The sequence below is a fragment of the Muntiacus reevesi genome, chromosome 2 (assembly GCF_963930625.1).
Source record: "Muntiacus reevesi chromosome 2, mMunRee1.1, whole genome shotgun sequence".
NCBI classification, from domain to species: domain Eukaryota; kingdom Metazoa; phylum Chordata; class Mammalia; order Artiodactyla; family Cervidae; genus Muntiacus; species Muntiacus reevesi.
Window position 1 is genome coordinate 276,582,484 of NC_089250.1, and position 27,771 is coordinate 276,610,254.

A 27,771-nucleotide genomic window follows, 5' to 3' on the forward strand; every position below is an offset into this window, starting at 1 on the left:
GTTCAGGGGGTATATGGGAAACCTCTGTGCCTTCCTTCAGTTTTGCTGTGAATATGAAACTTCTCTAAAAATAAAGTTTATTAAAAATGGAAAAGGGTTGGATTGGGAATTTAGGATTAGAAGATGCAAACTAGTATATATAGGATGTATAAACAACAAGGTCCTATTATATAGCACAGGGAACTATATTCAATATCCTGTGATAAACCTTAATGGAAAGGACTGTGAAAAATATATATATAACTGAATCACTTTGCTGTACAGGAGAAACTAAAACAGCTTTGTAAATCAGCTCTACTTCAGCTAATTAAGTTTTTAATTTTATACTCAACAAAAATAAAACTCTATATAGGGCCAGTAAGGCATTAATAACTTATGGTACTGGCAATAGAGAACTAGGCAATGTTTAAGATGTCAGTGAGGTATTGTATATTTGGAAAAAGAAATATTAAACTGTGTATATACATTAGAAAAATATTTAATTTTTTAAAAATGGAGTGGCATGTACTAATGGATAAGTAGAAATATGGAAATACACTTTTTTTTAACTAAACCAGAAAACTCAAAGGAGACACAGATGTAAAGAATAGACTTTTGGACTCAGTGGGAGAAGGCGAGGCTGGGATGAGTTGAGCAAAGAGCACTGAAACATATACGTTACCATGTGTAAAACAGAATGACCAGTGGGATTGGGGTGTGACCCAGGGCACCCAAGCCGGCGCTGGAGGGGTGGAGTGAGGGGGAGGTGGGGGGGAGGGAGGTGGGAGGGGGTTCAGGATGAGGGGGACACATGTATACCTGTGACCCATTCAAACTGATGTACGGCGGAAACCATCACAGTACTGTCAAGTAATTATCCTCCAGTTAAAATAAATAAATTTTAAAAAAACACTAAATTTGGACAGACTCAAAGTGAAAGGTGTGGGTGGGATGTTAGATGTAGGGAATAAATTCTAAAATCTAGAGAAACATCCTACCAGCAGTTCCATGTCAGAAGTGTCAGACGATCATGGTTCCTTCAAACCCAACCTCCTACATCCCAAGAAATCTGGTAAGAGAATTAAAGTCATGCTTTCCCCAGTGTTGACCCATGTATTTTTTTTTCTTCTACACATTGCAAGGCAGGATAGGCACTTTAATGGGAGGTAGAGGACGTAGGCACAGACAGTCAACCCCACAATCTATCACTAGAACACTGTGAAGGAAGAGGTCCAAAATCATCAACCGGCTCTGATGAACCATTTACAGGACAGGGTGTGTCAGGAGGGGAGATGCCAAGGTGACCAAGCGGGACACCTTGGTGAGAAGATTACTCCAGGACGTGCCCTTGTCAGACAAGTACACCCCTGAGTCTGGCCTCGTCATTGGTCCAGAGATGGTGTGAAATGACGAGGTCGGGGTTCATCTCTTCCACCCGCGTCAGCATCGTCTTAATCTCCTCATCATATGAAGATTTGTCCAGGCTGGAAAAATACAAAAAGAGAAGCTATGTTGACTCGATACATGACTGCTGCCCTCTCTACACCCCGATGGCTAGTTCCCCTTCACTCTTTGCTGGGACAGTTGTGCAAAGTATGCACAAAATCCTTCCTAGAGACTAGGAAAGTGAGAAAGAAGGGTGTGAAGCATTCGTCCCTCCCCTGCAGGTCACCAGGATCTTGGTACACGGAAGGCACTCAAATGTTCATTCTGTGGAAGTCAGCTACACACACTCTAAATGCAAACATAATGTTCCTCGAACTTGTGGTTGCCAGAGGGGAAGGATGGAGGGAAGGGATAGTTGGGGAGTTTGGAATGGACATGGACACACGGCTGTATTTAAAATGGAGAACCAACAAGGACCTATGGTAGAGCACAGGGAACCCTGCTCAATGTTATGCGGCAGTCTGGATGGGAGGGGGATTGGGGGAGACTGGGTATGTGCGTATGTATGGCTGAGTCCCTTTGCTGTCCTCCTGAAACTCATGTTTGTTAATTGGCTATACCCCAATACAAAATACAAAGTTAAAAAAAAAAAAAAGACATAATGTTCCAAACAATATTGACTGCCGCTCTTCAAGAAATGTACTTCTGTGTCAAGACGCTGCTCTGTCCTTGATGGAAACCCTCCTGGCTGTGAGCTGTGGTTGCACTTTTTTGGGCAAATTAAGTAGGAGATGGTGTTTTTAGTAAAGGAGTCATTCTTGCCTGGGGGTGATTCTGCTTATCAAGGGACATTTGACAACACCAGGAGCCTTTAAAAAAAATTTCACAGGATAGATATGATGGGCATTCTTTTTAAAAGTTAATTAAAATTTTATTGAGATATACCTAACATACAGCATTATGTAAGGTTAAGGTTGCAACACATTGGTTTGATATGTTTATATACTGCAAATTGATTACCATCAGAGTGTTAGCTAACATCTCTATGAGATCACACAATCTCTCTCTTTTGGTGGTAAGAACAATTAAAGTCTTGTCTCAGCAGTTTGGAAGAGTTTTTTTTTTTTTTTTTTCTTGGTGGTTGAGGGGCATGCGGCTTGCGGGATCTCAGTTCCCAGACCAGGGATTGAAGCCGGGCCACGGCAATGAAAGCACAGAAGCCTAATCACCAGACCACCAAGAAGTGCCTAAAGTTTGTATTTCTGGTCATCATGTCTCAAAGGAGGTGCCCCAGGGAACAGAACGAGTGGGTCGAGACCAGAGACGCTTGACCAACATCCTGCAATGCACAGGACAGCCACCCCCAGCAAAGAAGTCTCCAGCCCAAATGTCAATGGTGCCAAGAGTGCACAAACCTACGGTGGCCCCACCTCCCTCGGGGGTCACTCACCACCGAGGGAACAGCAAGCACTCACCCGAGCACTTGCAGGCTGCACTCCAGACTGACCAAGGCTTCACACAGCACCGCCGCCCCATCATAGTCCAGGCTGATCCATTCCAGGTTCAGGCAAGCCAGAGATTTGCAGGTGGTGAGAGCCGAGGCCAGGTCCTCGCAAGAGGCAGGGCTGAGCTCGCAGGTCTCCAGCCTGCACAGGGGGACACACCTGCGTAAGGTGGGCTGGCATCCCCACCACCTGGAGGTGCCAAGGTTGCGCCTCTGAGAAGAGACGTTGCAGTCTGGGCAAGTGGGTCTCACCTGGGGCACACAGTGTGTCTGCAGACATCGGACGCATGCGAGGAGTCCTGCTAGCCTCCCGTGGGTGGAGGGAGGCCAGAGTTAAACCTCCCTCAATGCACAGGACAGTTCACTTCCCCACCCCAGCAAGAAACCACCCCGTCCCAGGGCTTCCCTGGTAGTTCAGTGGTGAAGAATACGCCTGCCAATGCAGGAGACATGGGTTCAATCCCTCGTCTAGGAAGATCCCACGTGCCACGGAGCAACCAAGTCCATGAGCCACAACTACTGAGCCTGTGTTATCAAGCCCGGAATCCACAACTACTGATGCCTGTGTGCCCTGGAGCCTGTGCTCCACAAGAGAAGCCACTGCAATGAGAAGCCCGCGCAGTGCAGCTAGAAAGTGGGACCCGCTCACCCCTACTGGCAGTAGTCAGAGAAAGCCCATGCACAGCAATGAAGACCCAGAGCAGCCAAATAAACAAATAAAATTAGATATAAAAATGAAACCACTAAGTCCCGCATGTCAGCCCATGGCAAGCTGGAGCAAACCCTGGTTTCATGACTGGCATTTTACTTAACAGATTGTTTCAGAAACACTTGCTTTTAAGCTTGCATCCCATTCATCCCTGTCATTCTCCAGCTTTTATTCTTGAAAGAGGTAAGCTTTCCCACCGTCCATGGACACTCACCCAAGGTTCTCTAATTTACACTTAGGATGCTTCAAAGCTTTACATAACTCTTTGGCACCAGCATCGTATATCTTATTGTTCCCTAGTTTCAGGGTTTTTAGTTTTTCACTGTGGATAAGAACAGTAGCGATGTCCACACAGCAAACAGAAGTAAAGTAGCAATTCATCAACCTGGAAGGAAAAAAAAATACAAATGTATCTGATCCTGAGGTCCAATCTGTAATGGCTTCACTTATGTTCACTTATTCCTGTAAAGGAAGAAATACTCAAGTGTCCCTGAGGTGATGATGATGATAGAGATGATGATGACAGAGATGATACCAGAGATGATGATGAGATGATGATGATAAAGAAGATGATGGTGATAGAGATGACACAGCGCAGTTCCTCCACTTTCTGCCCTCTGCCCAACCCTGGGCCCCCTGCTTCTCCTTCCTGCCCAGTCTCTCCCCTCAGGGACCTCTGTTCTTGCTGGTACTAATGCTCTTTATCCAAGGATCTGCTGAGTTACCCCCTTACTTCCTTCAAGTCTCTGTACACACAGCAGGTTTGGGGAAGGACTTCACTCATGGCACCCCACTCCAGTATTCTTGCCTGGAAAATCCCATGGACAGAGAAGTCTGGTAGGCTGCAGTCCATGGGGTCACTAAGAGTCAGACACGACTGAGCAACTTCACTTCACTTTTCACTTCACTGAATATTTCACATAATTTGATATCCCCTGTGTGTCTGCTGTCTCCAAGCTCATGGCTCTTCACAGTATTGTGCCCCACTCACACAGTATGCAAGTGTGTATACAGAACATACAGGCACACATATGTACATGTATGTACACATACGTGTAAATCTGATAAAGGTGTATTTGTGTGTGCAAGCATGTGGACACAGGTATAGGCACATTTATGCACACATACACGTCTGCTATGTACACATAGGGAATACATACAGAGTGTGTATATGTGTGTCTACGTTCTCAAGCAGGAATGATTTTTGCTTCCTGCCCCCGGGGGGCACTAGGACATGCCTGGGGATGTTTTTTTGGTTAGCTACCACCATCCTACAGGGCGTTGGACAGTCGTCCTCCACAGGAAAAAGCAATCTCAGCCAAAATGTCAATAGCTGACATGCTGTTGTTGTTTAGTCGCAAAGTTACGTCTGAGTCTTTGTGTCTCCATGGACTGCAGCACACCAAGCTTCCCTGTCCTTCACTATCTCCCAGAGTGTGCTCAAATTCTTGACATGTACCCACTACTATACATGAAACAGGTAACTAATAAAGGCCCACTATGCAGCACAGGGAACCTCTCAGAGCTCTATGGCACCTGAGTGGGAGGGAAATCCAAAAGCAGGGATACATGTGCACGCATAGCTGACTCACTCTGCATACAGTGGGAACGAAAACAGCATTGTAAAGCAAATATACTATAATAAACATTTTTTAAAAAAACAAATGAATGGTTAAAGAAGTTGTGGTACATATATGCAATGGACTATTGCTCGGCCATAAAAAGGAATGAATTCGAGTCCATTGTAATTAGGTAGATGAACCTAGAGCCTGATATACAAAGTAAGTCAGAAAGAGAAAAACGAGTGTCACATAATACATGCATATTTCTGGAATCTAGAGAAAATAGCACTGACAAGTCTATTTACACAGAAGAAATGGAGAAGCAGATGGAGAATGGCCTGGTGGACACAGTGGGGGAAGGAGACAATGGTAGAGCGATTGACAAAGAAGCACTGACATATATACACTACCATTTACAAAATGGGCTTTTCTGGTGGCTCAGATGGGAAAGAATCTGCCTGCAATGCAGGAGACCTGGATTCAATCACTAGGTTGGGAAGATCCCCTGGAGGAGGACATGGCAACCCACTCCAATATTCTTGCCTGGAGAAATCCCATGGAGAGAGAAGCCTGGTGGGCTGCAGTCCATGGAATTGCAAAGAGTTGGACATGACTGAGCAATAAGCAAGCACAACATCTATAAATCAGACAGCTAGTGGGAAGCTGCTGGATATAGTGCAAGGAGCTCAACCTGGCGCTCTGTGATGACTGAAGGGGGCGGGATGAGGGGAGGAGGCTAAAGAGCAAGATTATATATACAATTATGACTGCAGAGACCACCACAATACTTTAAAGCAATTATCCTGCAATTGAAAAAAAAAAAAAAAAAAACTTGAAGAGGTAGAATAAAAAAAAACAAAAAACACATCTGTCAGCCAGGAAGCCCCAGAAGTATCAGGTAGGGTAACCATTGAGCCTTGCTTTTTTTTTTTTTTCTTCTTTCAGAAGACTTCATTCTCTTCCTCTCTTCCTATTCCTTTCCCAGGCTGCCAAGAGCCAAAACTCAAAATCAAATACTGAGATTCAAACAAACCCCAGCCAGGCATACCATAACTCCTGTAGGTTGCAGCTCGGGTGCTTCACTGATTCACACAAAGTTATCACTCCCTCATCTTTCAGGACGTTTGACCCCAGGTCGAGAAAAGTCAGGGATCTGTTGCACAGAAGGACTTGGGAGAGGTAGTCACAGGCTGCAGAGGTGAAGCAACAATGTGACAATCTGCAAAGACACACACATCACCCATCAACCTACACAAGTTCTATATTCTCGTTCAGCTGCTCACTCATGTCCTACTCTTTGCAACTCCACGGACTGTAGCCCTTCAGGTTCCTTTGTCCATAGGATTTCCCAGGCAAGAGTACTGGAGTGGGTTGACATTTCCTCCTCCAGGGCGTCTTCCTCACCCAGGGATCGAAACTGAGTCTCCTGCATTGGCAGGCAGATTCTTCACTACTGAGCCACCTGGGAGGCCCACATAAGCTCGACAGGGTAATCTTTTCATGAAACTACATGTAAAAACTTTCTTGTACTCTGTGGTCACTTAGAAAAATAAGAGGATTAAAATGTGTAGCAGAGGTGACTTCCCTGAGGGTACAGTGGATAGGAATGTCCCCTGCCAGTGTAGGCGACATGGCTTTGATCCCTGGTCCGGGAAGATCCCACATGCCTCGGCACAATAAAGCCTGTGAGCCACAACTACTGAGCCCGTGCCCTAGAGCCTGTGCTCACAACAAGAGAAGCCACTGCTCACCGTAACTAGAGAAAGCCTGTGTGCAGCTGTGAAGACCCAAAGCAAACAAAAATAAATTTAAAAAAATTTTTTAATGTGTAGCAAGGGTGGAATCACAGAAGGATGTGGACGACAGGATCCCAAGCTGGGGGACAGAATCTCTGGATCCCAGCTCCAAGTCAGAGCACCACCAGCTAGATGACCTTGGACAAAGTCTGTGCTCTGTGACACAGCGTGTTGGTTATTTATAAGAGATAGATGACATCCTGTTTCACACGTTCCCTTTGAAGAATGTTATTCTTTTAAATGTGTGGTTATGAATTCTTGTCTACTCACTGTTGGGAATTTAAAAAATAAAGGGAAGCATAGAAGTTGCAACCAGGTAGATCAAGGCTGAATATGAAAAAAAAAGACTAAATGGGTCCCATGCATATGTAGCTGGTTTAACTGACACTTCACGCAGAATTCCAGACTTTCAGCAACAGCACATAAGCCAGATACCTGGAATTCCAACAGGAGATGGTCAAGTGGCAGATAGCAGGTGGAAAGGGGCTGAAACCCACCCATGTGGGCAGGCACTGCCCAGCCCACATGACTCCCCCCAGCCCCCGCCCCCACCTCCCATCCCCACCTCCCATCACCTGCCTGGCTGCTTCAGGGCATCTCAGGATGGCACCTCTGGCGGGAGGAATGCACAAGTCTTTGATTAGCAAACGCCACTCGCTCGCGGTGGGTTTTCCCTTTCAGTTCTTTTATTTTTTGAGATCAGACAATAGACAACTAATTAATATTTTGCTCAACCAGTAAAGAATCTGCCTGCAATACAGGAGACACAGGTTCAATCCCTGGGCCAGGGAAATTCCCTGGAGAAGGGAATGGCAACCCACTCCAGTATTCTTGCCTGGAGAATCCCATGGACAGAGGAGCCTGGAGGGCTACAGTTCATGGGGTCACAGAGAGTTGGACATGACTGAGCAACTAACACTTCACTTCGGTGAAATAAGCTTTCTCCAATACTTAAAGAAAATGTAAGGTTTTACAGACAGAGAAAGTGATATATCGTATGATATCCCTTATGGGGAATCTAAAAAGAAATGATACAAATGAACTTATGTACAAAACAGAAAGAGATTCACAGACTTAGCGAATGAACTATGGTCATGTTGGAAGGGATAATTAGGGAGTTTGGGACAAACATTTACACACTGCTGTATTTAAAATGGATAACCAACAAGGACCTACTGTAGAGCACAGGGAACTCTGCTCCACGTTATATGGCAGCCTGGATGGGAGGGGGGTGTGGGGGGAGAACGGATACATGTATATGTATGGCTGAGTCCCTTTGCCGTCCACCCGAAACTATCAGAACATTGCTAATCAGCAATAATCCAATACAAAATAAAAAGCTAAAAAAAAGAAAATGTACGACTTTAACAGTCACTTAATACAATCTCCAAATTTTCCATGACTCTACAATTATTCCTTCTCTAAATGTTTCTTGGCCTAATCGTTATAGTTCAGAGTTTTCCCTTATTTTTTTAATAGTTTGGTTTTAATGTTTAAAGTTCCTGGAACTTATTTTCGTATTAACCTTTCTTATAATCTTAAAAAAAAAACATCATCTCAGTAATAATATTCTAGCCTTCTGCTATTGTAAATGCCACTTTGTGTGTACACATAATACTTATGTCTGTAGACACATACAGACCTGTGTACACGCACACACACACAAAAGCTTTGTTTCTAGACTACCTATTCACTTCCATACACTTGGGCAAGCTTGCTCCTGTCCCCCACTCTAAGGTATTCTTTTGAAGTTAACACTAAATTTCTCCTGTGGCACCCCCCACTCCCTGCCTCCGGGTAAATAGACAACCCTTTCTGTTGCCACCGACAAAGAATCAGTTTGCTTTATAGAAACTCCAGGCAAGAAAGAGGTGGGGACACTGGGGTGGGGGAGGGGCCCAGTGATAACCGAGGGTGTGTGAAGCTCCACACCTGCACTTAATGAAATGAATCCCCCCCTCAGGCTCCCAGTATACCTACAGAAGCACCAACCGTCTTTATGATAACCAAGGCCCCAAGTTGGATGCTAAGAGCTCGTCTTGCGTCTCTAGAATTCAACAATTCAACCTCAGGCACCCCTGTGGGACAAGCCCACTTTGCTGGACCTCAGTGTGGGGGACAGTCCGCGTGCCATCTCCCCCGGGCTCCCCTCCCCGACACCGACTCACAGCAGCGATTCCAGGGCACAGTCTGGGCTCTTCAAGGCCTCACACAGCACCCGCACCCCATTGTCCTTCAGGGCGTTCTCTGACATGGAGAGAAGCTTCAGCTTCTTGTTGTGGACGAGAACAGAGGCGATGTCTTTGCAGGCTTCACCCGTGATGTCACACTTCCCCAGCCTGCGGGAGAGATGGGTGGTGGGTGGCAGCCGGGATGTTTGCAGGGTGTCTGTGCAACTGGCCCTGAACTGCATCAGGGCATCTAATCCAGCACCTGCCAATTCCAGACTTTTTAAAAAGCAGAGGTAATCATGCAATTCTCCGCAAGAATCTCTGTTGCTTTCCACTCAAATTAGAAATGCTTTCAAATTGTGGTACTGGAGAAGACTCTGGAGAGTCCCTTGGACAGCAAGAAGATCAAACCAGCCAGTCCTAAAGGAAATCAACCCTGAATATTCATTGGAAGGCCTGATGCTGAAGCTGAAGCTCCAATACTTTGGCCACTTGATGCAAAGAGCTGACTCACTGGAAAAGACCTTGATGCTGGGAAAGATGGAAGGCATGAGAGAAGGGGATGACAGAGGATGAGATGGTTGGATGGCATCACCGACTCGATGGACATGAGTTTGAGCAAGCTCTGGGAGATAGTGAAGGACAGGGAAGCCTGGTGTTCTGCAGTTCATGGGGTCGCAATGAGTCGGACTTGAGTTAGCAACTGAACAACAACAAAGCAAGCCTGTATGTGCAAACAAATCTTATGCATGGACCCTTCCTCTCCCTCCTGATGAATCTTGACAGGTGAAACTAACCAAGTGCACGTGATCCGTCAGTCATATTACTGGTGAGAGAAGAGTATGTCTTCTAGGTAAGTTTAACAAGTTGTTTTTGTTTATTGCTATTTCTACTACTCCCCCTTTGTTCTTCCTGCTGAAAAACAGACTGAGTCTGTTTAGAAACCCGCAATGAGGCTAAAGGAATCCCAGATAATTTTCACGAGAAAGCAATGATTTGGGGGAAATTACTTTCCCTCTGTCCTCAATGGTATTATCTGCCAGATTCCAAGGTGACATTTGTGATCATCCATAACCTTTCTCATTTTCTCATTTCCCTGTGACTGTCTTCAAGGGAAAAGGAACTGGAGTTATGACTTTGGTAGGGTTGGTTGAGAGGAGAGTCAAGGAGAATCAGATAAGGCATCTGTGAGGTCACTCAGGTGAGCACAAAAGAAAAGATGGGACAGACCTTCTGAGGGGAAGCTTTGTGCTTAAGAACACATCCATCCTCATCCTATTAGGAGGTCTGCTGATACGGAGATGGACATGGTAAAACGTGAGGGACAACAAAAGGAAAGGAGATAAGCGTGTTGGATCTGCCGAGTTCACACAGGGAAGAACCCACATCACGGAGGAAAACCCCAAGACTTACATGAGTTCTTCTATGTTGCACATTGGGTGTTTCAGCGCCTCGCACAGCTTCCTGGCATCCATATGGGAGAGGCTGCTGCCGTAGAGGTTCAGGTATTTCAAATGAGGGTTATGAAGAATGGCCTTGAAGAATTCTAGGCTATTTGCCAGATTCGAAGCAAAGTTACACCTACAAAAGACGAAGAGATACAGTAGCTCATGCAATGAAGTCCAAAGCAAGATACCTCTTACACAATTCTTCCTGCTTTTTATGCTTAGGCTCCTAATTTTTTTTTTAATATCCAGTTTATTGTTGTTCAGTCACTAAGTCATGTACAATCTTTTGCAACCCCATGGAATGCAGCACGCCAGGCTCCCCTGTCCTTTACTATCTCCCAGAGTTTGCTCAAATTCATGTCCATTGAGTGGGTGATGCTATCTAACCATCTCATCCTCTGCCGCCCTCTTCTCCTTTTGTCTTCAATCTTTCCCTGCTTCAGAATTTTTTCCAACAATTTGGCTCTTCTGGTTGTATATGTGTGTGTGTGAGTTAAGTCACTTCAGCGTGTCTGACCCTGCGACTCCATGGACTGTAGCCCACCAGGCTCCTCTGTCCATGGGATTCTCCAGGCAAGAATACTGCAGTGGGTTGCCATGACCTTCCTGACTCAGGGATTGAACCCATGTCTCTTATGTCTCCTGCACTGGCAGTCGGGTTCTTTACCAGTCGTGCCATCTGGGAAGCTGTCTTCTGGTTATTCCCGCCTATGAATTCTCTCTGGGATCTTCAGACATCAGGTGCTCAGAGGTCTCCTATTTCTGCCTAGTCCCTCCACTTCTGCATTCCACCACAGATATTATAAAGAAAGCAGACTTAGCCCATGTTAAATGCTAAGCACCATATTTGTGCCTCTTTGCACTCCTACATCTGGCAATACCTCCCATGTCCAAACAAAATTGTCTTCCCCAAGGAAAGGATCATTCTAAAATTTTTAAAGGGTTTTTTTTTAAGGAGACAATTTTTTCAAGTTTTCTTTAAAAATAAATAAATAAAACAAACAAAAAGGAGATGGTATACGTCCTGGCTAGAGAACCAGGCTCCTAACGTACAGAAAACTGGATTCAAATATTTGCTTTTCTCCTGGATATTCTGAAGTTTGGGTAAATTAACTTAATGGTGGAGGTTCATCACAAAATAAATAGATCATGATGGCTCAGAAATTACCATTTATTGTACCCACCGATAGAGGAATGGATAAAGATGTGTTATATTCCATATACACAATGGAATGTTACTCAACCATTACAAAGAAATGAAGTAATGCCACTTGTAGCAACATGGATGGACCTAAGGAATGTCATACTGAGTGAAGTAAGTCAGAGGATGAGAAATATCGTATGACATCCCTTATATGAGGAATATAAAAAGAAATGATACAAATGAACTTACTTACAAAACAGAAAGAGAGTCACAGACTTAAGAGAATGGACTTATGGTTGCTGGGGGGAAGGGATAGTTAGGGACTTTGGGATGGACAGGTACACACTGCTATACTTAAAATGGATAACCAACAAGGACCTAGTACGGAGCACAGGGAACTCTGTTCAGAGTCATGTGGGAGCCTGGGGGCAGGGGGCCTGGGGGAGAATGGATACGTGCATCTGTACGGCTGAGTCCCTTTGCTGTTCACCTAAAACTACCTCAACATTGTTAATCAGCTCTACCCCAACACAAAATAAAATGTTCTTTAAAAAAAAAAAAAAAAAAAAACTCTAGGTATGATGACAACTCATTTCTGTGTACCCTGTGAAGAGGAACTGTTTTCCTCATTTTGGAACCCCAAGGTCCTTGGAAGGACATGAACATTTTCACTCATACCTTCACTCAGGTGGTCTCAGATACCTGGTCTCCTCCTTTACAGAGTCATATGCCCCATTTAAAATCAACAATCAATCTCTCAATTATAAGACCACTAGTCCTTGTTTTTCAATAAACTGTATATACTGGAGAAGACTCTTGAGAGTCCAAGAAGATCAAACCTGTCAGTCCTAAAGGAAATTGACCCTGAATATTCATTGCAAGGACTGATGCTGAAACTGACGCTCCAATACTTTGGCCACCTGATGCGAAGGGTCGACTCATTGGAAAAGACCTTGATGCTGGGAAAGATGGAAGGCAGAAGAAGGGGACAACAGAGGATGAGATGGATGGATGGCATCACCAACTGGATGGACATGAGTTTGAGCAAACTCCAGAAGATAGTGAAGGACAGGGGAGCCTGGCATGCTGCAGTCCATGGGGTCTCAAAGAGTTGGAAATGATTTTGTGACTGAACAACAACCACTGAACTAATGTTTGAGCAAGTCAGTCCCCTACTTTATTTTTGACAGAGCTTCCAGAAGAAATAAAACAAAAACACTGCAACAAGATCCATTTTTTACTATCCATGCAGGATCTAGAGCAATTCATTTGTGAGCCCGTTTCTTTCTGTGAAATGAATAAACCACGTCCAGAATGCAAGGATCCATACATTCACTCGACCTCAGTTTAAAGAGCACCTGGGAAGCTCTGCATTTTGCTGGCTGCTGGAGACATCAGGGTAAACAAGAGAGATATCTTTTCTCTCTTCATGGCAAATAAGTCAGAGAAACACTGTGTCTCAAGACCACCCCCAGCTGTGGTGGTCTTGGTATATAGATTTTGGTATATAGCAAGAAGCCACACTTCAGCTGAAGGAGGAGCTAAATTTAGCTTGAAAGTAATAGCTTGCGGGGTTGAAGACAACAGGATGGCCTAAGGCAAACCAAGTTACTCAAAAGTGTCAGAGAAGGCCATCATCAAAAAATCTGCAAACTATCAATGCTGGAGAGGCTGTGGAGAGAAGGGAGTCCTCCTACACTGCTGGTGGGATGTAAATTGGTAACAGCCACAAGGAGAACAGAATGGAGATTTTAGGTTTTAACCTAAAAATAGAGCTACCAAAAGATCCAGCAATTCCACTCCTGGAAAACCATAACTTGAAAAGGCACATGTACCCCAATGTTCATAGCACTATTCACAGCATCCAAGACATGAAAGGAAGCTAAATGTCCATCAACAGATGAATGGATAAAGAAGATGTGAGCCATATACACAATGGAATATTACTCAGCCATAAAAAGAATGCAATCATGCCTTTGCAGCAACATGGATGGGCCTAGAGATGATCACACGCAGTGAAGTAAGTCAGACAAAGACAAATACCATATGACATCACTCATATGTGGAATATTAAAAAGAAATGATACAAAGAAACTTATTGGCAAAACAGAAACAGGCTCACAGACTTCAAGAACAAAACTTGTGGTTGCCAAAGGGGAAAGGTCGGGGGAAGGAATAAATTAGGAGTTTGAGATTAACACATACACACTCCTGTATATAAAACAGATCACCAACAAGGACCTACTATGCAGCACAGGGAACTCTCCTCAGTACTGTATGATGATCTGTATGGGAAAAGAATCTGGAAAAGAGTGGACACATGTATGTGCGCCTGTGTGCTAAGTTGCTTCAGTCCTGTCCAACTCTTTGTGGCCCCATGGACTATAGCCCGCCAGGCTCCTCGGTCCATGGGATTCTCCAGGGAAGAATACTGGGGTGGTTGCCATGCCCTCCTCAAGGGATTGTCCCAACCCAGGGATGGAACCTGAGTCTCTTATGTCTCCTGCATTGGAACGCAGGTTCTTTACCACTAGCATCACCTGGGAAGCCAAGATACAGGTATATGTATGCATGTATGTATGTGTGTGTGTGTGTGTGTGTATACATATATATATATTTAACTAATTTTGCTATGCACCTGAAATTAACACAACATTGTGAATCAACTACAGTTCAATATAACATAAAAGTTAAATTTAAAAAATTACACAGAGAAAAGTACATTTTGGTACATAAAGGCAGCCTCTCCATTAGAGAAACATCTCCTCTCCCTGACTTCTTAGCTGTCATGAAAAGCACTCTTTCTACCACAGAAAGAAAAGCATCAAAGAATTACTGGGAACTTCTCTATGCTTCTGGTATTTGTTTTGTAAAAAGGTCATGACGAAATTGTTGTAAGGGTTACAAGACAGAGGAGACGGTGCATATAAAGCAACCAGCTCAGGGCCTAAGAATTGTTCTATACACACCACCCATTCCGTGCTATTCTTACTGTTTTTCTCTTTTATGAACGTGAGGCTCTCTTACCCCCTGTCCTCAGCACCTTCCTCCACCTTTTCCTGGGAAACAGCTATTCTCAATCCCTCAGCATCCAAGCAAACATCACCAACTACCCGGACTATCTGCTCTTGGGCTCTCCAAGCAAGCTTTATGTCACAGTTAAAACATCTGTGACAGAGGAACTGAAATGGGGGCCTCAGTACAAACACATCGCTAGACCAAAACACACGGTTGTGTCACCCAGAGGTAACACCAAGTTCCCCGAAATGCCAATTCTGCTTCTGACACAAAACAAGATTTCTCTGGGCTTCTCAGGTGGCTCAGTGGTAAAGAACCTGCCTGCTAATGCAGGAGACGCATTGGGTCGCGAAGATCCCCCGAAGAAGGGCACAGCAACCGACTCCAGTATTCTTGCCTGGTGAATCCCATGGACAGAGGAGCCTGGAGGGCTACAGTCCATGGGCTCGCAAAGAGTCTGACACAACTGAGCGACTAAACAGCAACAACAACGATATTTTTCCAAGTCAGCATGACCTCCACAGCTAACTGTCTGCACACAAGTAAACTGATGCTATGGGAAGGAAGGTCTGGTTCTAGGGCCACTCACGGCAGAAAAAAAGAAAATTTGTCTTTTCTCATCCAGGCTCTGTAACCTGGCAACCCAGCTTCTTGGGCACATTCAGTCTTCAAGTCTCCCTGTTTGCCCAGTTTGTGTCTCACTCAGGGAAACATCTTAAATCAAGGAAAGCGCTCAGAATTTGCTTTCGACACATGGGATTGTAGCTCGGGTTTTTAAAAGAAACCAGAGTGGGGAAAAATGACACCCTGCTATTGACTTAAGAACAGGTGAAGACCCGACTTACACGAACTTGCGGAGTTTACAGATGGGTTGAGACAGCGTCCTGCAGAGAACAGCCAGAGAGGGCTCGTCGAACTGACAGTTCTCCAGATTTAGCATCTCGAAGTCCTCGCTGGCGGTGAATGCTGAGCACAGATCCCGCCAGAGGGTGAGCTTCTCGATGGTGCTGTGGGAAGACAAATACCATGATTCTCCCATGGCTCCACTCAACCCACTCCTTAAACCGCTAAAAATAGGGCTTCCATCCCTGATGGCTCAGTGGTAAAGAATCCACCTGCAAGTGCAAGAGACAAAGGTTCGATCCCAGATCTGGGAAGATCACGTGCCTTGGGGCAACTAAGCCCGTGCACCACGACTACTAAGTCTGTGCTTCTGAGCCCACATGCTCTAGAGCCTGTGCTCTGCAACAAGAGAAGACACCACAATGGGAAGCCCTCACACTGCAACTGGAAAGGAGCCCCTGCTTACTACAACAAGAGAAAGCCTGCGGGCAGCAAACAAGGACCCAGCAAGGCCAAAAATAAGTTAATTTTTTTATAAAGCCAAAAACAGAGTTGCCATACAATCCAGCAATCTCACTCCTGGGCACATATCTGGAAAAAAACAGATATATTCAAAAGGATACACGCACTCCTATGTTCACTGCAGCACTGTTTACAATAACCAAGACATGGAAGCAACCGAAATGTTCATCAACAGATGAATGGATAAAGATGTAGTGTATATACGTACACACAGACACACACAATGGAATATTACTCAGCCATTAAAAAAGAATGAAATAATGCCATTTGCAGCAACATGGATAGACCTGGAGATTATCAAAGTAAGTGAAGTAAGTCAGGCAAGAGGAAGGCAATTATCATGGGATATTGCTTGTATGCAGAATCTAAAATTAAAAAATACCAATGAACTTATTTACAAAACAGAAACAGACTCACAGACTTCAAAAACAACCTTACTGCTACCAAAGAGGAAAGGTAGGAGGAGAGATAAATAAGGAATTTGGGATTGACATGTATACACTACTATATATGTTTGTTCATTTGTTTTATCTTTTTAATTCCACATATAAGTGAAATTGTACAGTATTTATCTTTCTCTGATTTATTTCACTAAGCATAATATCCTGCAGATCCATCCATGCCATCATAATTGGCAAGATATCGATTTTTATGGCTGAGTAATATTCTATCTATATTGCATCTTTTTAAATTTATTTTTTAAGTAAAAGATAATTGCATTACAGAATTTAGTTGTTTTCTGTCAAACCTCAACATGAATCAGCCATAGGTATACATATGTCCCCTCCCTCTTGAACCTCCCTCCCATGTCCCTCCCCATCTCACCCCTCTAGGCTGGTACAGAGACCCTGTTTGAGTTCCCTGAGACCTACAGCAAATTCACAAACTGGCTAAATATTTTACTTATAGTAATATAAGTTTCCATGTAACTCTCTCCATACATCTCACCTTCTGCTCCCCATCCCCGTGTCCATGAATCTGTTCTCTATTGTCTGTTTCTCCATTGTTGTTCTGCAAATAAATTCTTTGGTACCATCTTTCTAGATTCCATATATATGCATTAGTATACATATGTATATATATCAGATCTTCTTTATCCATTCATCTGTCAATGGACACCTAGGTTTTTTCCATACCTTAATAAGGCTGCTACAAACATTAGGGTAGATACAAAAGTCCTCATTATGGGCAAAATAATCTGTAACTATGTATGATGACAGATGTTAACTGGTCCTCAGTTGGTAAAGAATCTGTCTGCAATGCAGGAGACCTGGATTCAATCCATGGGTCAGGAAGATCCCCTGGAGAAGAGAATAGCAATCCATCCCAGTATTTTTGCTTGGAAAATTCCATGGGCCAGAGGAACCTGGCAGGCTGCAGTTCATGGGTCACAATGAATGGGAAACAAATGAGCAACTAACATTTCCACTTTTCATGTATGGTGAAAGATATTAACTAGACTTACTGTGGTGACCATTTCACAGTATATACAAATATTGAAAATTATGCTGCACACCTGAATCCAATATAATTGTTGTATGTCAATTATACATTTTTCTTTTGGCCATGTCACCCAGCATATGGGATCTTAGTTCCCCAATCAGGAATCAAACCCATGTCCCCTACAGTGGAAGCATGGAGTCTTAACCACCAGACCACTAGGGAAGTCCCTCAATTATACATTAATTTTTTTTAATGACAGTGAAAGAGGGTATGTGTTTGAGAGCTAAAGTGTGAGCTGGGAGCCTGAGCCTGATGAAAGAATGCAAGTTAAAATCAGCCCAGGGATGCAAGGATTCTTCAACATTCACAAATCAATCAATGTGATATACCACATTAACAAACTGAAAGATAAAAACCATATGATTATCTCAATAGATGCAGAGAAAGCCTTTGACAAAATACAACATTCATTTATGATAAAAACCCTCCAGAAATCTGTCATAGAAGGAACATACTTCAACATAATAAAAGTCATATATGATAAACCCACAGCAAACATTATCCTCAACGGTGAAAAATTGAAAGCATTTCCCCTAAATTCAGAAACAAGACAAGGGTGCCCACTCTCATCACTACTATTCAACATAGTTTTGGAAGTTTTAGCCACAGCAATCATAGAAAAATAAATAAATAAAAGGAATCCAGATTGGAAAAGAAGAAAAACTCACTGTTTGCAGATGACATGATCCTCTACATAGAAAACACTAAAGACTCCACCAGAAAATTACTAGAGCTAATCAATCAATATAGTAAAGTTGAAGGATATAAAATTAACACACAGAAATCCCTTTCATTCCTATACTCTAACAATGAGAAAACAGAAAGAGAAATTAAGGAGACAATTCCTTTCACCGTTATAATGAAAAGAACAAAATACTTAGGAATAAATCTACTTAAAGAAACAAAAGATCTATATATAGAAAACTATAAAACATTGATGAAAGACATCAAAGAGGACACAAATAGATGGAGATATATACCATGTTCTTAGATCAGAAGAATCAATATAGTGAAAATGAGTATACTACCCAAAGCAATCGATAGATTCAATGCAATCCCTATCAAGCTACCAATGGTATTTTTCAGAGAACTAGAATAAATAATTTCATAATTTGTATGGAAATACAAAAAAACTTTGAATAGCCAAAGCAATCTTGAGAAAGAAGAATGGAACTGGAGGAATCAACCTGCCTGGCTTCAGACTCTACTACAAAGCCACAGTCATCAAGACAGTATGGTACTGGCACAAAGACAGAAATATAAATCAATGGAACAAAATAGAAATCCCAGAGATATATCCATGCACCTATGGATACCTTATCTTTGACAAAGGAGACAAGAATATACAATTGAGAGAAGACAATTTCTTTAACAAGTGGTACTGGCAAAACTGGTCAACCATGTGTAAAAGAATGAAACTAGAACACTTTCTAACACCCTACACAAAAATAAACTCAAAATGGATTAAAGATCTAAATGTAAGACCAGAAACTATAAAACTCCTAGAGGAAAACACAGGCAAAAGCCTCTCTGACATAAATCACAGCAGGATCCTCTATGACCCACCTCCCAGAATATTGGAAATAAAAGCAAAAATAAACATATGGGACCTAATTAAGCTTAAAAACTTTTGCACAATGAAGGACACGATAAGCAAGGTGAAAAGACAGCCTTCAGAATGGGAAAAAATAATAGCAAATGAAACAATTGACAAAGAATTAATCTCAAAAACATACCAGCAGCTCTTGCAGCTCAGTTCCAGAAAAATAAATGACCCAATCTAAAACTGGGCCAAAGAAGTAAACAGACATTTCTCCAAAGAAGACATGCAGATGGCTAACAAACACATTAAAAGATGCTCAACATCATTCATTCTCAGAGAAATGCAAATCAAAACCACAATGAGGTACCATCTCACGCCAGTCAGAATGGCTGCTATCCAAAAGTCTACAAACAATAAATGCTGGAGAGGGTATGGAGAAAAGGGAACCCTCTTACACTGTTGGTGGGAATGCAAACTAGTACAGCCACTATGGAGAACAGTGTGGAGATTTCTTTAAAAACTGGAATTAGAACTGCCATATGACCCAGCAATCCCACTCCTGGGCATACACACTGAGGAAACCAGAATTGAAAGAGACATGTGTACCCCAATGTTCATCGCAGCACTGTTTACAATAGACAGGACATGGAGGCAACCGAGATGTCCATCAGCAGACGAATGGATAAGAAAGCTGTGGTACATATAGACAATGGAATATTACTCAGCCATTAAAAAGAATGTATTTGAGTCAGTTCTAATGAGGTGGATGAAACTGAAGCCTATTATACAGAGTGAAGTAAGCCAGAAAGATAAAGATCATTACAGCATACTAACACATATATATGGAATTTAGAAAGATGGTAACGATAACCCTATATGCAAAACAGAAAAGGAGACACAGATGTACAGAACAGACTTATGGACTCTGTAGGAGAAGGCGAGGGTGGGATGATTTGAGAAAATAGCACTGAAACATGTATATTACCATATGTGAAATAGACCACCAGTCCAGGTTTGATGCATGAGACAGGGTGCTCAGGGCCAGTGCACTCAGATGACCCTGAGGGATGGGATGAGGAGGGAGGTGGAGAGAGGGTCAGGATGGGGGGCACATGGCTGATTCTTGTTAATGTATGGCAAAACCACTACAATATTGTAAAGTAGTTAGCCTCCAATTAAAATAAATAAAATCAGCAAAGAGAAAAGACACATAAGCAAAATCTGGAAGAAATCAGGCACAATCTTCTAAGTGTGCCTTCCCAGTGGAATTATCAGGATATGCTAAAATGCTGCGGAGGTGTGTTGGGGTGGGGGAAGTATTGTTCTGGCAACAATAAAAACTGCTTACCTTTCAACCTGACATTGGCCTTATGAAGTAAGATGCTGACCCTTGTTTATACAGATGGAAAAACTGAAGACTCACAGTTCATGGTCACAACACTAGCAAATAGCAGTGGAAGGACTCAAACCAGTGTCTCTTTGACTACAAAAGTCACGCTTTTTTTAAGTACAAAACTACAATGGTGTATGAAATACCCACTGGGGGCTGGAAAGAAAGTGAAAAGTGAGAGTTAGTCACTCAGTTGTGTCTGACTCTTTGTGACCCCATGAACTGTAGCCCGCCAGGCTCCTCTGTCCATTGAATTCCCCAGGCCAGAATACTGGAGTGGGTAGCCATTCCCTTCTCCAGGGGATCTTCCCAACCCAGGGATCAAACCCGGGTATTCTGCCCTACGGGTGGATTCTTTACCATCTGAGCTACCAGGGAAGCCCATCTGGGACTGGCACAAATATGGCATGTAGGAGAGAGGGAATTAATACATGGACTTACTTTGAGATGTATCCCGACTCATCTGGGAAGACATGTTCCATACACAGGTGAAATTTCTGCAGACTATGGCAATGTCTTAGACAGGCTGCACATATTATCAGCTCCTCTTTGGTACCAATATAAATGTCAATGTCTTTGAAGAAATTCACCACTTGGGCTACAAATTCTGGGTCCTGGGTCTCAAACAAACAACTGAACAATGCCTGGAAACTCATCATGACATTATTGGGGTCATACTGACTTAAAGTGTCAAGGCTTTGCGTTATTTCCTGCTTTATCTCTTTGGACAGTGGAAAACCAAAGGATGTCTCCAGCCTGTGGGTCATCCTTTCAGTTGAGAACACAAAGAGGAATACCGCTGTCCAGGACAAGTGGGAGTAGTGTTCGCTCACAGCCCTGGTGATGAGCTGGGTCACATTTCCAATGACCGAGTGAGGTGGGTCCGTGGGTCGTTTGAACATGTAGAACATGGCAGCGCAAAATTCTTGGATACAGGTATGGATGAAGGCAAGGCAGTCACCACTCCTGTGAAGAAGTTTCATATCTAACCACATCGAGGTGTCTGATTCGGACACCCCGTTCCTCCTGAGGTCCCCAGGGCAAAACAGGAACGTGCGAGTCCACATACCCTCAGCAGCCAAGGTACACAGGCTTTTCAGACAGGCTCTTCTCTGCTTCAACGGACAGGTCTCACTTCCTGATTTGAACACTTTCGTGAAGAAAGACACGTACAAAGCAGTGATGGTTTCAGAGTCCAGCTCCAGGTCTTCTCCCTTCTCCAGCTGACACTTCAAGCCGGTACAGACTAGCCAACAGAGAAAGGGGCTCTGGCACAAGATGAAGAGTGAGCTCCTCTCCCTCACAAAACTGAAGGCTCTCGAGGATGCATCCTTCTCCCGGAAGTAATGGGAGAAATACAGCTTCCTTTGGCGCTCAGAGAACCCCAAGAGAAAGATGCATCTCATGTGCTTCAACAAGGAGTGGGTTTTCCTCAGCCCCATCTTGCTGAGTGCTAGGAGCAGAGAGCATTCTGGGAGCATCCGTTTCTGCAGCAGGCTCCGCAGGACAACCTGCATGGAATGTGGCTGCTCCCAGTCTTCACAGAGGTCGGTGTTGCAATCCAAGTCAAACTTCAGTTCCTCCACGCCATCCAAGATAAAGAGGATTCTCTCTGGCTGGGAAAAGATGTCTTCAATGGGCTCCGAAGACTCAGGCCAGTCCCTGGAGAGCAGCTCCACCAGGCTCATGTCCGTCACACCATTCATTTCACGGCCCGTGAGGAAGAAGACAAACGAGAACCTGTCCCTCCATAGGTTTCCCTTGGCCCACTCCAGCATCACTTTTCTCAGAAAGGTTGTTTTTCCAATCCCTTCAGGACCGTGCAAGATCACAGTGGGTGAGAACTCTCCAGGCTTGAGGGTGGCAAGGTAGACAGCATTCAGTTGTTCATACTCACTCTTTGTGGTCTCTTTGTAGAAATCTTCAGGAACCAGAAGGCAGGGCTCCTTCTCCCACAGGACTTGGAATTTCTGCTTCATGTGGCTTCTATACGGGTTTATCTTCTCTGAATTAACAGGGACAGAAGACAATTTTAAAAAAATACACCCCATATTTGGTACTGAGAACAAACCCTATGGATTTACTCAAACACATGTGCAAAGACTGATGTATGCCCATGGGGGACCAGGCTCATAAACTTTGGGGTTTTTTTCTTATTTATTTTTATTAAAGTATAGTTGATGTACAATGTTGTTAATTCCTATTGTACAGCAAACTGATTCAGTTATACTTATATAGTCATCCTTTTTTAATATTCTTTTCCATTATGGCTTATAGGATTTTTTTAATTTGAGGGTACTCTATAATGTTACTTTCTGCTGTACAACAATGTGAATTAGTTATATGTATACATATATCCCCTCCTGTTGAGGGAGGAATGTGGAACCCATTCAAATGTTTATCCCTCCCACTCCTCTCATCCCACCACTCTAGGTCATTACACAGCACCAAGCTGAGATCCTTGTGCTACACAGCAGCTTACCACTAGCTATCTGTTTTACACATGGTGGTGTGTACATGTCAGTACTACTCTTTCAATTCATCCCACCCTCTCCTCCTCCCAACGTGTCCTAAGAACCTAGGAATAAAACTATCATATGACCCAGAAATCCCACTGCTGGGCATAGACCTAGAGGAAAACATAATCCAAAAAAAAAAAAAAAAAATCTACCCCAGATTTTACACAGAATATGAACTCCTGGGGATTACACTTCAAACTACAAGAACACTATCTGCCCAGTCAAGAATTCATAAGCACTGCTATTTATTTAGGGATTCCATGATGGCTCAGCAGCAAAGAACACACCTGCCAACACAGGAGACATGGGTTCAATCCCTGAGTCAGAAAGATCCTCTGGAGAAGGAAATGGCAACCCACTCCGGTAATCTTGCCTGGGGAATTCCATGGACAGAGGAGCCTGGTAGGCTATGGTCCATGGGGTCACTAAGAGTCGGACACGACTGAACATGCATGCATGTATAAAACAGACAACCAGCAAGGACCTATTGCATAGCACAGGAAACTTTACTCATTATTTTGTAACAACTTATAAGGGAAAAGAATGTGAAATATATATACCTTATATAATTTATGTACTATATAATATTTATGTATATTGTGCATTATAATACAAAATATATAAATTATATGTCAGGACGACCCCCTGGAGGAAGAAATGGCAACCCACTCCAGTTTTCTTGGCTGGGAAATCTCATGGACAGAGGAGCCTGAAGGGCTACAGTCTATGGGGTTGCAAAGAGTCAGACACAACTTCGCGGTGAAACAACAACAAATTATTACTAATATATTTAATGTATAATATAAATTATATGTTATATCACTTGGCTATATATCTGAAACTAGCACAACATTATAACATTATAAATCAACAATAATTCCTTTTAAGAAATCATAATAAAGCCATGAAAACAGATAAAAGAGAATCTTGAGAGCAGAAAAATAAAATATAAAGAAATACTGGAAGAGTTTCCATGTTCGTGAATTCCAATTAAAGATCAAACACTCACTCAAAAATAAATTTAAATATATGTGTGTGTGTGTGTGTATATATATATATATATATATATATATATATATATAAAGAGAAAAAAATTAATGGGCGATTTGTCTGGTATTTTGTCACTTTGTTTGCCAGGATTTACAACTCAACTAGTCTTATTCTCTGAGGGAAAGAAAATGGCATACTCGCCCAGAGGAGGATGTAAAGCCCTCCAATGAGTCAAAAATAACTGGTCCTGAGTCAGTTGTGTCCCTTTTGGAAACGTCATCTAACATGAGGGGACCCCGTTAGGTCTTCATTTTTCTCATTTGCAAACCTCAGAGTCATGGTAAAAATGAAACGACATCACACATGAAAAGTACTTCCTGTGGGAGCAGGGGCATCTGCTCTCTATTTCCTCATCTTAGGATTCTGCCTAGTTTCTTGTGCCAGTCTGGTGAAAAAGATGTGACCCGTATGAAAGAACCTAAAAAAGAGTGAACACGTGTACATGTATAATTGAGTCACTTTGCTATAAGCAGACACTAACACAACATTGCAAGTCAACCCTACTCCAATTTTAAAAAAATTTAATCAAAAAAAGGGTGGAGAGGGTGGAGCAAATGGAGAGAGTAGCATGAAAACATATACACTACCAGGTGTAAAATAGGTAGCCAGTGGGAATTTGCTGTGTGATGCAGGGAACGCAAACCGGGGCTGTGTGACAACCTAGAGGGGTGGGATGAGGTGGGAGGTGGGAGGGAGGCTTAAGAGGAAGGGGACATGTGTATACCTATGGCTGATGCATGTTGATACATGGCAGAAACCAACACAGTACTGTCAAGCAATCATCCTTCAATTTAAAAAAATAATTTAAAAAAAAAATTATTTTAAGAAAAAGGGGGAGGGTGGGTCAGAAGCATCATGGAATTCCATCTCAGCTGTCCTGGTGACACAGACACTAAGCCCCAGGCGCTCAGTCGTGTCTGACTCTTTGCAACCCCATGAACTGTAGCCCGCCAGGCTCCTCTGTCCAGGGGATTCTCCGGGCAAGACTGCTGAAGTGGGTTGCCATTTCCTTCTCCAGGGGATCTTCTAAACTAGCAGTGACTCAACTTGGAACAGAAAAATGAGGAGAAGACACTTAGATTAATGGTCTGAGGACATTATTCAACCACTCTGGCCCATGAATGACCAGAGTTGGCTTGCAATTCTACTATTTCCAAGGGTCCTACTGACCCCTAACACATTCTCAACAGATGGAGGTGTGGCCGCTAACTCAGTAACGATGCAACCTTCGTTAGAAGCTCCCAGTAAACCAGCCACCCTGGTGGGTCCCAGTCCCATCCCTTCCAGGACACTTACGTCGGATCTCGTTCTGAGCCTTCTTCCAGAGATCAGCCCGACTTATCTGAAGAAACAGACTCAGGGTCACATCCCAGGCCAGTTTTCCCGGGTAATGCTTGCTCAACAGCTTTGACACATTTTCTCGTGAAGCCTTCTTTAGTTCGGTCCATGGGATGGGCTTGAGTTCGAATTTCAGAGGTTCTTGCTTGAGGAGCTCTTTAAATTTCCAGAACTCTTCTTTTTTGAGCTCCTCCAGGTACCACAACAGGCCAAAGTCAGAAAAAAAATATTCGGCCATCTCGTCATGGGATTACGGAGCTGGACTTCTCCAGCCGTGGGGAAAGGGGGAAATTCTCAGAAAGAAGCAATAGGTGATATGATACCTGGGAAGAAGGGTGTCATGATGAAGTTAAATCTCAACAGATGTGGATATCGTATCATGCATTTCTTGTTTAAAATCTATCTTCCCAGCTTCACTTGGTGGGGAAGTACCCCATCCTTTCTCAACATTCCAAAACCACGTATATGAATTCAGTGCTAGCAACTGAAAATGTGGCTGATACTAAACCAAATTCCCTGGACTACAAGGAGACCAAACCCGTCAGTCCTAAAGGAAATCAACCCTGAATATTCACTGGAAGGACTGATGCTGAAGTTCCAATACTTTGGCCACCTGACACAAACAGCCAACTCATTGTAAAAGACCTTGATGCTGGGAAAGATTGAGGGCAGGAGGAAAAGGGGCAACAGAGGATGAGATGGTTGGGTGGCATCACCGACTCAAGGGACATGAATTAGAGCAAACTCTGGGAGATAGTGAAGGACAGGGAAGCCTAGTGTGCTGCAGTTCATAGGAGGGAGGATTGTTGTATGGAGACGCCACAAACATTGTAAAGTAATTATCCTCGAATTAAAAATAGAAATAAGAATACGAATGGAAGTCTGTGATGCTTTGTTAGCATTGTTTGTTTCATGTAGGCAAGGGTCAGCCTAAAGATGTGTTGTTAAAATAAAAATCGGAACTACCTGAGTGGGGGGAGGGGGGGCGGGGAACAGGTAAATACAAGCAAAAAAAGTTGAGAAACATGGAGATTTAAAGAGGGAGAGTGCTGGATACACAACCTCTCTGTGAATTTAAATGCTTTTCACTTTAGTTCATCCTTGCCAAAACAAAGCGGGGGAGACCTGGCCATTTCTGGTACCCCTCCCTCTTGTTCTTTAAGCACCCCTCGACCTACAGTAAGCTCTGAGTGGAAAATGAAGGAAAAGAAAGAACAGCGATAAGACCGCCTCACCCAGTCTGATCCCCGGTCCTCCTCACCGGCACCCATCTAGGAGCAGCTGTAGAGACTGAGGAGTAAAGGCTGTGCCTGCTCCTGATTGGTCACAAAATCTCTCTCTTCCCATTGGCTGGCGTGGCTCTTGATTGACGAGTCTCAGAAGGTGATGGGAAACTGGCCTTGTTTTTCCACCTCAGGTGTGAATGATCTTGCTTCGGGAGTTGCTGACTCCTGGATATTCATTCCTATGAAGCTGTTCACAGTTCTTTTTCTACCATCTCATCACTGGGCTTCTCTGAACAGTGTTCTCTCACTACCGTTGATGGAAAATGCGGAGACTGGTGTCGGGAGCCTTCCACTCATCCTGAGTGTCTAACTTCTCCGGCACTGTGTGCTTCCCAAGGGAGCCTATGGTGTGTGTCCTCTCAACTTTCATAGCAGCACCTAGATGAAGCATTCGGATATTAGGAAATCAACGAATATTCCCGAATAAACTAGCTCTAGATGGAAACTGCAGAAATTAGAATTTGCAAATATCTGTTTCTATTGTGATAAGAACACTGCACGTGAGACCTGCAATCTTAAATGGCTTTTTATTTATCTATTATTTACTGAATTTTTGGCCACACCCCTTGGCATATGGGATCTTAGTTCCCTGACCAGGGATTGAACCCACAACCTCTGCATCAGAAGGTGAAGTCTTAACCACTAGACCACCAGAGAAGTCCCACTCTTACATATTTAAGTGTCTGACACAGTATTGTTGACTACAGGCATGTTTTGAACAGCAAACCACTGGAACTCATCTTCCATAACCAACAGTTTATACCCACTGAACATTTATCCCCAACTTCCTCCTCCCTCTGCCCCAGCCCTTAGAAACGCCTGCTCTATTCTGGTTCTATGAGTCTGACTATTTTAGATACTTCATAGGAGTGGAATCATGCATGTTTTTCCTTCTGTGGCTGGTTTATTTCCCTGAGCACCACATCTTCCAGGCCCATCCATGTTTTGCATGTGACAGAATTTCCTTCTTTTTCAAAGGTGAAGTTTCCACCACAGGTGTCTCTTGATACCCCATTACAATCATCATTGAGACTTGTGGAGACTTTGCCCCAGCATCACT

At 43.4% G+C, this 27,771-nt stretch overlaps 1 protein-coding gene across 1 annotated transcript; it reads right to left on the reverse strand.

Annotated features, from left to right (window-relative positions):
• Positions 1-1,330: 1,330 nt before the first annotated feature.
• NLRP9 (NLR family pyrin domain containing 9) lies at positions 1,331-25,663 on the reverse strand. Its single transcript, XM_065920790.1, has 10 exons — positions 25,384-25,663; positions 20,960-22,523; positions 15,569-15,724; positions 11,437-11,481; positions 10,521-10,658; positions 9,105-9,275; positions 6,189-6,359; positions 3,793-3,963; positions 2,841-3,011; positions 1,331-1,463 (listed from the first exon to the last, which is right to left on the reverse strand). The coding sequence occupies exons 1-10, from the start codon at positions 25,661-25,663 to the stop codon at positions 1,331-1,333; spliced, it is 3,000 nt and encodes a 999-aa protein (XP_065776862.1).
• Positions 25,664-27,771: the final 2,108 nt, after the last annotated feature.